General features: G+C 33.9%; 1 protein-coding gene across 1 annotated transcript in view; it reads left to right on the top strand.

Annotated features, from left to right (window-relative positions):
• Positions 1–12,399, top strand: part of heatr1 (HEAT repeat containing 1) — a 41,995-nt gene that overhangs the window by 3,810 nt on the left and 25,786 nt on the right. The window contains exons 5-18 of the mRNA XM_073827698.1: positions 36–137; positions 228–374; positions 2,025–2,236; positions 2,355–2,485; positions 3,748–3,850; positions 3,973–4,077; positions 4,179–4,296; positions 5,929–6,036; positions 6,173–6,268; positions 6,376–6,458; positions 8,620–8,831; positions 11,083–11,204; positions 11,326–11,520; positions 11,822–11,990. Of these exons, the coding sequence (XP_073683799.1) occupies positions 36–137; positions 228–374; positions 2,025–2,236; positions 2,355–2,485; positions 3,748–3,850; positions 3,973–4,077; positions 4,179–4,296; positions 5,929–6,036; positions 6,173–6,268; positions 6,376–6,458; positions 8,620–8,831; positions 11,083–11,204; positions 11,326–11,520; positions 11,822–11,990 (1,903 nt within the window). The remainder of the gene's footprint in view (positions 1–35; positions 138–227; positions 375–2,024; positions 2,237–2,354; positions 2,486–3,747; positions 3,851–3,972; positions 4,078–4,178; positions 4,297–5,928; positions 6,037–6,172; positions 6,269–6,375; positions 6,459–8,619; positions 8,832–11,082; positions 11,205–11,325; positions 11,521–11,821; positions 11,991–12,399) is intronic.

Below are 12,399 nucleotides of genomic sequence, written 5' to 3'. Positions count from 1 at the left end.
GCAACCCTTCTAATTGCCCTGTACTTTATCTATAGAAACCTGGCGTTCCCCTGGCCAGAGGAACTCTTCTCACACACTGCTATAAGGATTTAGGCTTCATGGATTTCATTTGTTCTATGGTCACAGATTCAGTAAAGGTAAGACACCACGACTGGGTTCTGTGCAGGTTAAAGTCTGTCAGTCCAATAATACTGCAGTGTTTAATGCTTTATTGATTCTTATTGTAGGCATACTCTGGATTCGTCAAGGATGGGAACTGTCCGCAGCTGCGTGTGATTTTCTCTTTCTATGCATCCACCATTGTTTCTTCACTTGATGCAGTGGAGAAGATAACTAACTCTATTATTGCCAAACTGCTTCCATTTGTACAACTGGTAAGATAATAATTCAGAGACATAATGCTGATGTGGTTGAGTTTATAAATGTATGTATATGGGTTAGTTTTATGTTTCTAATGAATTATATTAAAGGAGAAGTTCAGTTTCAGAACAAACATTTACAGATAATGTACTTACCCCCTTGTCATCCAAGATCATGTTCATTTCTTCAATCGTAACGAAATTGTTTTTTGAGGAAAAATAGTTTTTCTCCATATAGTGGACTTCTATAGTGCCCCGAGTTTGAAACTCCAAAATGCAGTTTAAATATGGCTTCAAACGATCGCAAATGCAGTTGTTAACAATCCCAGCAAAGGAAAAAGGGCAGTAGCGAAACAATCAGTTTTTTTTTTTTAATTACAATTTATATATTTTTTCAAGACAGGGAATGTTGAAAAAACCCATCTCATTTTTTCCCTCAACTTCAAAATCACCCTACATCGCTGTTTTGCCTTTTTTGTTAAGGGTGTTTGAAATTTGCATGTTCACTTTGTAAACACATTTTTGAAGTCGAGGGAGAAAATGAGATGAAGTTTTTCAACAAACCCTAACTGTCTTGAACCAGAAAAAAACTGAGTTCAGACAGAGCAAGACATGATGTGCGTTTAAGGGTTAAAAAGTATATAAATTGTAATTAAAAAATAAAATTAACCAATTGTTTCCCTAGATAAGATCTTTCTTCCTTAGCTGGGATCATTTACAGCCGGGATCGTTTGAAGCCGCATTTAAACTGCATTTTGGTAGTTCATAGTCGGGGTACCATAGAAGTTAATTAAGTTAATGGAGAAAAATACTGAAATGTTTTCCTCAAAGAACATCATTTCTTTATGACTGAAGAAAGTAGGACATGACAAGGGGGTGAGTACATTATCTGTAAGTTTTTGTTCAGGAACTGAAATTCTCCTTTAATGTATAACTAATTATTTTTCATTACACATCAATATAACTCAGAATCTGAGAATTTATTTAGTAGGTAGTTAATTGTTTTTTTTTTTTAAGCCATATTCTGAATATGAAATTTACAGGCATCAAAATATTCTTGTATACATTGTTGTAAAGATGCCAATCTATATATGCTGTTATTTCTCAGCAGATTCAAGACGCTGACTAATCATTTATTAGTTTTATTACTTCTTTTCCCACCAAAAATTTTAGGTTTGATTACACTTGCTGAATTTAAAAATGTCCAACTACACCTCCTAAAAATGGCAAGGGTCAGGCATTTGTTAATGTTAATATTAATAATAAATCATGTTAATTTCTTTTAACAGCACTATTAAAAAAGGATAGTTTTCACACTCTTACTAATGTAACAAATTTACAACTAAAAACAGGATATTCCAGGGGTGAAAACTGGAATTTAGGGAATCAGAATATTTACATGACTAAAATATTGCCAATATTATACTAATTGAACATTGCAAAATCCCCTTTAATAGAGTTTTGATGTGCATATATATATATATATGTAATACGATATAACTTAATCGTAATCATCTAAAACATTTGTCTACCTCAAATTACACCTGAATATTTTCACCAAAATGAAGGTGCATGAAACAGTCGTTTTATAGAAATGTTGTTCTAGGACCAAGAAAGGATGTATGCAACAGAACTGGAATTCATTTTTGCTTTTTTCTTTTCCAGGGACTTAAATCTAACCTTTTAGACTACATGGCTGCCACTTACATGATTGTGTGTCAAATGGCAGTGAAGGTAGTAATGGAGGCTCAGCTTGTGGACACTCTGGCCGTGCAGTTGTGCAAGTCTCTACGTCGAACACCTCAGCTGTCCAGAGAGGGTTTGAGCTGTATTATCGTCCTCTTGCAGAATCAAAAAGAAGGTGTAATTGGTCCAAAGTAAGTTTTAGTGATTTTCCTGCTCTGTGTCTTACATTAAATAAGTAGGTATATAGGTCTATCTAGTGTTTTTGTTCCTCTAATAAAATGTATAACCTTTTTTGTATTTTCTCATTAGGGCATTTGGGTACCTGTGTGCTATCCCCAACCTGGTGTCCAGTCTCCAGAGTATAGCAACAGTCCATGACATCAGTCCCCTTCTGCGGTATCTGCTGCCCCATCTCATACAGTCTGTGATGACCCAGGATGGTTGGTTTCTATCTGTGCTTTGTGTAAACTTGTGTAAATCTCTTCTCTGATGACATATTCACTAGTTGACAACAAATCGCACCTTAGAATTATAAGGTTCTATCTGCATTCTGAGCACTTTCGAGATATTGAGCTTCAAAGTTTTTGCATTCCATAGACTTCTGTAGATAGAACCATTTTTGTTTTCTAAAAAATGGCCCCAAATGTACATGGCTTACAAAAGAAACATTAAATAATGTAAATAAGTTGTCACAGAATAAGAATGTGAATAACTCAATTTTGACAAAAAATGTCAGATAGAACCTTATAATTCTAAGGTGAAATTACAACATTCCAGTTACTATTGGACAAATTCAAGTTGCACCCCCTGCCCTACATTTTTTTCCTTGTTCAAGAATATATTTCAATAATGAAGAAAACACTTTCCTAATTTCCTTTTCACATTGACTTAATAATGTTGCTTCTTTTCATTAACATACTACTCTTATAAACTTGCCATTGTGTGCTGTAAATATTGGTGGATCTTATGATAAACGTTGCTTCGGATATGACATTTACAGGTTTGGATAAATGTAACCCTCACCAAATTGCTCCTAGAAAGAGCTGTGTAATATCAGACAGCTAGTAGATTGGCTTTTCTCATCTCTCGTGAAATGCTACATTCATTTTTTGTCGTAGGTACCGTAATAATGAGATTTCAGCTTGGAGCTGTTTCCAAGCAACGTTTATAATGCTCAAATAAATCCATGTGTGACTTTGTTTGTTGATGATCGCAGAATATGTCATCACTATATTAATTAACCTGTCTACCAAAAATTATTTCTAAAGGCTGGAATACACTACATCTACAATTCTAAACATCATATATTTGCCCTCTTTGTAATAGTTAATAATAATTATAATAGTTACATAGGAAAACTGACCATTATACACTAAACGACTTAAGATCACACACTTCCATACATTCAGGTTGTTCCGAACACTAAAAAAAAATCATGCAGAAACATTAGCCTCATTGCTAGTTGACACAAGAAAAATGAAAACAATAATGTGAAAACAATAACCCTGATGTGTCTTGAAATCAGTTCAGCAAATCAGTTTCAGCAAATAGTGTTGACAAGTCCAGACCGGCAAAAAACTTGCCAAAAGTCATGTACTGTATTCTAGCCTTTAGTTTAAATTTCTCAACTCTAAATATGGAAAGTAGAACAAATTTGACTCTTGTAACTCTTATAATTGTTTTATTTATTGTGTCCCTATAGATCAGATGCAGCAGAATGAAGATTTGTCAGACAGTACTGGACTATTACAGTCAGTGTTACAGGACCTTCAACTGTCCAGCAACCTGGAGAACACTGCAGCCAAGTATGTGTGGTTTAATTTAGCTTCGATTCTGAGTAATCGTTTTTTATCCTGGACATTATGTATTTGTGATGGTCTGGCGATGTGTTAGATCTTTAATCTTCTGCAATTATTGTTTTGCACAGACTGCTTCTTGAAGAGTATGTTTCCTACAGCAATGAGCTTCCCTCGGATAGGATTTCGGCTCTTAATGAGAGAATTCAATCTATTGTACGACTGTTTGAGTCTAGGTAGGTTTATAGTCTTGTTTGCACTTTAGTGCTATAGCACAGCTCATAAAATGTTATTATTTGTTTCTGGTGTTTATCTTTGAGTGTTTTTTTGCTTGTAGGTATCCATGTGCACTGGATGGGGCATTAGAAAATCACGTCAAAAATGTGTCGTCCGACCATGAAAAAGCCTTGCTTCATCAGTTCATCTCTCTTACTATGAGCTGTGGAAAATATAAAGTAGGTTTATCAGGTCATTTGTTGTTTTACGCAACCAGCCTTTATTTTAGAGGAACCAAATAATCCATAATATTGTACTATGAGCTGACCTTTATTACAAAATACATTCTCACCAGATAATCAGGAGTCTAATACTGGCACAGATGTAGAAAATTAGTTCCCTGTGACAATGATCAATTATCAATTAAAAAGTCACCGACTAATCAAAATCAAGTATTTCAGAGTGCTTGATTTTCATCAACAATGAGAAATTTTAGTTTTTAGTTTATCATTTATTTGTGATTTTTGAACACAAAAATAGATTGTGTTCCTGCATAATATGCAAACGTGATATAATATTATATAACAAACTGATATAAAAATGTAGCAATGAAACAACTTTACTCACATTGTATAAACTTAATCATACATGTGTGTATATGTTGACTGCTTCACACACAAGCTTCAGTAATTAAATTTCTTTATACAATGGCTCCATATGACCATCTTAGTTTAATTTGTAAATAAATTACTCTTTAAGATGGTTTGTCCTCATTCACTGTAATACTAAATTTGTGAATGTGTCTACGATTCAGTTTCAGTCCTTTCTCAAATTTGCGATCAGCATTAAAGGATTAGTTCACTTTCAGAACAAAAATTTACAGATAATGTACTCGCCCCCTTGTCATCCAAGATGTTCATGTATTTCTTTCTTCAGTCTTAAAGAAATTGTTTTTTGAGGAAAATATTTCAGGATTTCTCTCCATATAGTGGATATGTATGGTGCCCCCAAGTTTGAACTTTCAAAATGCAGTTTAAATGCAGCTTCAAAGGGCTCTAAACAATCCCAGCCGAGGAAGAAATGTCTTACCTAGCGAAACGATCTGACAGTTTCTATACTTTTTAACCTCAAATGGTCTCGTCTCTGCGATGCGCATACGTAGTCTGTGGTCCGGGTCAATACAGTTAGGGTATGTCGAAAAACTCTCATCTCGTTTTCTTCCCCAACTTCAAAATCATCCTACATCGCTGCAGAAGTACCAACCCAGTGTTTACAAAGTGAACATACAAAGAAGATCAAACGGCCTTTACAAAAAATAAGTTAAGACAGCATTGTAGTGCGATTTTGAAGTTGAAGGCGAAAACGAGATTGGAGTTTTTCGACATAACCTAACTGTATTGACCTGTATTACACAGACTATGCAAGCACATCCCAGAGACGAAACAAGACGAGCATTTGAGGTTAAAAAGTATATAAATTGTCAATTTATTTAGAAAATAACGATCGTTTCGCTAGCAAAGACCCTTCTTCCTCTGCCGGGATCGTTTAGGGCCCTTTGAAGCTGCATTTAAACTGCATTTTGGAAGTTCAAACTTGGGGGCATCATACATATCCACTATATGGAGAGAAATCATGAAATATTTTCCTCAAAAAACAATTTCTTTAAGACTGAAGAAAGAAATACATGAACATCTTGGATGACAAGGGGGTGAGTACATTATCTGTAAATTTTTGTTCTGCAAGTGAACTAATCCTTTAATCCCACAAAACAGATGAATGCGTTAACACTGTTTTAACAAATATTGGCATTTATCATTTAATTATTGGAAAATTGTTCAGCCCTGTATAACAAGACTTGTTCCTATTTGCAGATCCTGCCAAATTCTGACACCTCTCTGATGCTCAGTCTGAATCATCCACTACCTTCTGTGAGAAATATGGCTGTAGACTACCTGAAGGAGATCCTCACCTCAGAACATGTGTGTATCTTTTGCATTCTCCTTTAATGTTAGTTCACCATTTGAGCTTGTTTTTATCATAACATCCCATTGGACATCCACGAGACCCACATTAAGTAATGAGATGTATATTTTGACTGTATGTTTTATGGAGCAGAACGGCTTTGATGAGGAGTATCTGAAGGATGCATTGCTGGAGAGAATAAAGGATGATGTGCCAGAGATTGTGATGTCAGCCCTGAAAGCTTTGCAGGTAAAATGACAATGTCATGAATGTTGTGTGTTTGCTGATGTAAACTGTAAACTTATCTTTGTTGTGTACAATGTAAATTTAAAATGTACGTTATGGTTCCATGACAGCTTCACATGGATCTTATGGATGCAGAGGAGACCGTTTCCTGTTTGATTTCATTTCTTCATCGCGTCAAACCATCAGCAGATTGGTTAGTTAACTGATATTATGCCGCCTTTTAAATCTAGAATGATACAAGTGTTTGTCTTCTTGATAAATAAATTCATAGAAAGTTTCAATGTAATGGAAATTGAAACATGCTCTTTTAGTCTTTGGGTCATTCTACAGAGATGTCCATCTTTGGAATAGCAAAATGTTTTAAAATTGATGTCTTTTTCTTACATTTAAACTTAGACCACATTATTAGATTACCTTTTGAGTTTATGCATACATATAAATGACAGCTTATTGATTTTTTTTTTTTTTTCTTTTTTGAGCAATTATTTACAGACCACATGTACCTTTTTTTTTGTCACTTGTGTTACCTTCTTTGGTAACCTCCTTTTTTCAGCACATGTAGTCAGAGTTACAAAAAACAATGAAAATTCAGGAAATAAGGAGATTATGTTTTATTTATTTAATGTGACAGAAACATAGTAACAGTATTAGTGACACAATGAATCACCAGTGACATACATAAGACCTAGTATGCTGATCTTCACTGGTGTTGCACATAAGTAAGGTTGAAGTTGAAGTTTTCATGAAAAATGCATTTTATGAAATGGCTGCTGCAAGGTATCAAACCACATGTTGTCAGTGATGGTATACTCACTAAATTAAGTAGCTTAATCCATTTAAATTTATGTAAAATTTAATTTTTTTTTTTTTTTTTACAATTCCCTAACAATAAAATAAATGAGAAATGAGAATGTTTATTTTTATTTATTTTTTCCAAAATAAAAGATTTTTGTTAAACGGTAACACCGGTGACACAACATTTACATAAAATATTTGATAGTTATGAATACATTATTGTATTTTAAATGGTAGAAAGCCTGTTTAGACATCAAAACAAAGCACTTTAAATTAATTTAAAAACAAATATTGCCACATTAATTGTTCAAGTAACATTGTTTCTTTTGAAAATATAAAGAAACTGTAACCCTAAAGTGTTTTTCAAGTGTAATATTTCAGGAACAGGAAAATGGACATTTCCATAGAACAGTGTTGTTTTCGTCAACGATGACGAAATCATTTCGTTGACGCCACTTTTTTCCATGACGAAAACGAGACGATGACGAGATAAAAATGGCTCGTTGATGACTAAAACATGACGAGACGTGTGTGAGTTTTCGTTGACGAGACGAGAATAGACGAAAATGTTAGTGGGTGGTCCGTTAGACGTTTAAAATGCATGACATTTCTGCTTATTGTGCATGCCAATTAAAACCGAAAAAAGTACCTGCCGCTATGGCAAGCCGTTTTAGCATTAAATACTCTTTGCCATACTAGTATGGCAAGCCGTTTTAGCATTCCATCCTTGTTTGTCTTTTATGTTTTAAAACATTCCTTCATTATTGTAATTATTGGTAAAAAATAGTCGATCCGGAAGCTCACATTGTGTTGAACTATAGATCTGCTATTTTCAGAACTTATAAGTGACACTACCCAACAGCAAAATACTAACTGACCTACATTAATTTGTTAAAAGACTACTTTTTCCCCTTTTTTTGACTAAAACTAGACTAAAACCTTTTAGACTTTTCGTCGACTAAAACTAGACTAAAACCTTCTTGACTTTTCGTCGACTAAAATTGGACTAAAACTATCACATATAGAAGTGACTAAAATTTGACTAAAACTAATAACCATTTTAGTCCAAAAGACTAAGACTAAATCTAAGATGGTTGTCAAAAACAACACTGCCATAGAATGATCACTTTGTCTAAAAACCTAATGAGCTGTTAACTGCCTCCTAACTAATTTCTGCATAAGCAGGAATTGTGTATTATTTAAATAGCATTCATTACCTGAAGTGCAAGGAAGGAAAATTAGATCTCTTAAAAGGTAGCATTGGCAGCGTGACTATAGTGACTTGAAATGCTGCCTAGGTAGGCAGCGTAATAGGTTGTGTAATGTATCATTAAGCTATACTGCCCTTTTCATCCATGATAATGAAAATGTCATAATAAGGGGTGCAAATCGGATAATTTAAGACATGCAAATCATGTGTTGTAATTGGGACATCAACAACGAAAAAAAAAAAAAAACTTTTTTTGATGTTTTTTAAATAGCGTAGGAATATAAAGAACTCATTTTCCACACTAAGAAGGATGCACTAGCTTAGCTTTATCTGCTCTTGTTTTTCACAGGTGTTCAGTGCTAAAAGAGGCTGTGCAAGTTCTCGATGACCCGCGTATTATTGAGGGCAACCCAGATCTTAAGGCTCAGATTAGTTGGGAGCTTCTGCCTTTCCTGGTGTTGACCAATGCTGCACCCAAGTGTGTGGAGCTACAGATGGCATCTTGTGTTGCTGAAACCACTTTGCTGTCCCAGCTTCCCCTAACTCATGGTTGGGCCAAAGGTAAACACTGCTACTGTTATACACTGAAATCTATTTTATAGTAAGAAGAAATATATAAGAGGAAAATATTACATATATATTTAATAACGTCTTTGATATCATATTTGATATACAAATTTCTAAGGCCTCTAAATTGTCAGCATGATCTCAACTTTATTCAAAAAAACTTTTGTCTTTTTATTGGTAGTTAGTTTATACTTTTTTTAGCAAGTAAAAGGCATTTTAGTACACTTCCAGGTTGTGGTACACATGTCTGTCTTTTTAAAAATAAAGTACACATTAGAATAACTTTTAAATTGATTGTGGTATTTCAAGATGAACACTTTTTGGGCTGAAACAACTTAGGTTTGCTTAATTATCAAATAGCAATTTCCTTATATTCACAACATGTTTACCTTCCATAATGTTACTTATGTCTGTGTAAAAAAAAAAAAAGAATAATAATTTTATCAATTGGTATTTGATTGGATAGTGAAAGTTAAGCTCTGATATTAACTAGTTAATATTATTTTTGGGCTAGGGTGACCAGATGAGATCGGTTGAAATTTGGGACCGGGGGGGGTAATGAATAGGCTAATAAAGATAATGAATTTCAAACGAAAGTGACTGAACCAATCATGTTTTTATTAATATAAGTAGCCTACATATACATATAATTTTATATAATATAGAAGTAACGTTAGGCTATTTTTATACTTCAAACTGAAGTTAATGAACCAATCATATTTTTATTAACAAGTACATATGCATATAAATTGATATAGCCTAATACATAGGCTATAGAAGTGTTATTTTGAACACGGTGCCTTCTTAAAGAAGGACGAGACCAACTTGTTGGTCTGTACTGTCGCGGTGTTGGTACAGTGTAATATGCTGCTAGCATGCAGCCTAACATCTGCCTCTGCCATTTTAACGCATCAGTTGACCTCTCGGAAAACTGGCCAGTAGTGGTATTTTATAAAGCGTGTTGTAGTTAATGTTTATCGTTAAAAAAATGAACAGTTATACTGTAAATGCAGTTAGATAACGTGAGAAACACCATAATAGCGACCATAACCAGATACTAATTGTCATATTTTTACGTTTTTAGTCTTTCTGCAATCTTTCTCTCACTGTAGGAGGTTGAATGAGTTTCAGTAAAGACTGCATTCAAGAAATACGATAAAAAAAAATGTATGCTGAATGCAATTCGTTGCCTTGTGTTTTTTTAAACACTATTTTCATCTTTTCTATTATGTCAAATGCCATTTTTGCTTGCCTTTTATAATATTCAGTTATGTTGTATATTTGAATATCATAAAATAACACGAATAAATTACTTTTTTCTTATTTAACATTAAATCGTTAAATCAAAACATATAAAAAAGAGAGTGTTTGATCATGTCCAAATACACATTCAAATGTATTTTACCTTAAATATCACACTAACTATAATATAAATACTATATTAGAAAATGTTATCTTTTAAATAGTCAGGATCATTATTGCACATATTATTTAGTACAAAAAAAAAAACCTCCTCAAATATTAACTAAATAGAACTGAACTATATATTACATTTATTTAATTGAATAAAAGTTACGTGTTTGGTCACATTTGACTGCCAAAAAGTATGAGAACATATTAATTATGTCTCTTTATCACTGCCCAGAATAAAATGCGATATTCAGAGAAGCGTATTCAGAGAAGTTATCAATACACAATCAATGCACAATATGTGTTAATAATTACTTGAAATTGCTGCAAATATAGTAAAACTGTTGTCTATCCTACTTAAACCCATTCAAACACATTGACAGCGCGGAGTTGTTTGGAACTATTGGGCGCTCCACGAACCACGTGACCGCGCGGCGGCGAGATCAAAGCGTGTCGTAACTCTCTTTCTCTATGGCTCTGGGTATATCTAAAAAAAAAAAAAAAAAAAGATGCTGCAGCCAATGAGCAGCCGGCGGGGGCTGGTTGCCAGGCTGCAGGATGACTCAACCTCGCTCCACGGACAGTTTTTTATGATTTATCAGACAAAAACTATTTAAGATTTTGCTTCAGTATAATTTTCGGGACAATTAGAGCGGGATTCGGGACAGCAGCTTAGATTTCGGGACTGTCCCGAATTTTTCGGGACGTCTGGTCACCCTATTTTGGGCCCACAGCTGCTTGAAATAGTGAGAAAATAAGAACATTATGTGATGAAAATTTGATAAAATCATTACTGATATATTTCTTGTTGTCTTGATGGCTTTTTTATTTATAGTGCTGAAGGATGTTTTGGACAAAACCGCTCCATCGGATGTGCTCGGTGTGGTCAATCAAATGCTTACAACAACTCTGATCAAAAACTTGGCCAACATGGATCATGCAACTAAACGCAACACTGTAAGTGTAAAAATGAAAATAGATAATCTGTCGTTTCAACCCTGTATGATTTGTTTCTTTTCATTTTTATTTTGTCCATACAAATAAACAATTTATGTTTTCTCATTTGTGTGTTTTGCAGCTACAGAATGTGTGTGAAATCCTGAGCCATCAGGGCAGCGGTGTGCAGAGGAGAGCAGCATTTGTGGTGTTCAGTAATGCACTGCTACAGAGTCTGGAGTCCTTGACAGAGAGTCAACACCTTCACACAGCACAAAGTGTGTACAAACTACTGGAACCTTTACTGCTACAGATCTACCAAATCCAACCTGCACAGGTCAGAGCACAAATGCAGAAACAAATGGGCTCACACTTTTTTTTTTTTTTTCATTTCTGTTGTTTAGACAAAAACTGTATTGTTTGATTAAAAAAAACTTTTGTTATCAGCACTGTGTACATCCAATGTTGACTGCTGCTAATAATTATAAATCACTAGTTTTGACACAGCGATACAGAGTATATAATATATTGTGCATTATATTTTACTTTTGTGAATTGTACATTTGACTTGGTTTAAATTACACAAATTGTATTTGGGTCTAATGTTAATTTGCAATTCTTTCTTTATTCTATGTTAGGTTTCTAGTGAGGAGGTAAATGAGTGCCAGCCAGTCTTTGAGATATTGGGTGAGTTTCTGCAGAAAATGAGCTCTGGCTTCAATGTAGAGAGAGAACAAGGCCTCCTCCTGCTGTCACTCCTGCGTCTTTTCATCATGGCCCTCAAATGTCCAGATTCTTCATTTAAAGGTACAGGACTGCTTATTTAGCTGTGAACTGTGATGTGATTGTAATAAATAATGCATACATTTGTGTCTTTGTTTGTGGCTTCTAGGGCTGTAATGATTCCTCGATTCTATTCGAATATTCGATTTAAAAAAATCCTTGATTGCATTTTGCCCATTCCACATATTAAACCCATTTAAAATGATAATAAAGCATAATGCTATTAAAATTTTTCAAACGCTACAATTCAATTAAATATATATGTTTTGTTCAATAAAACCATTTGACTACTTGCTTTTGATACTTTATTTGAACTAATTATTATTGCCTCGTTGCTATTATATATGTACTTAAGTCATTTTAAAGGCTATTGTTAACTTAGGTCTATTTTATTATTACAAAAAAAATTATAATTATCCAATTACTTGATTAA

This window comes from Garra rufa, chromosome 22 (assembly GCF_049309525.1).
Source record: "Garra rufa chromosome 22, GarRuf1.0, whole genome shotgun sequence".
Classification (NCBI taxonomy): Eukaryota; Metazoa; Chordata; class Actinopteri; order Cypriniformes; family Cyprinidae; genus Garra; species Garra rufa.
Note: the sequence above shows the minus strand (reverse complement) of the source record. Positions and strands in the feature narration are given on the sequence as shown.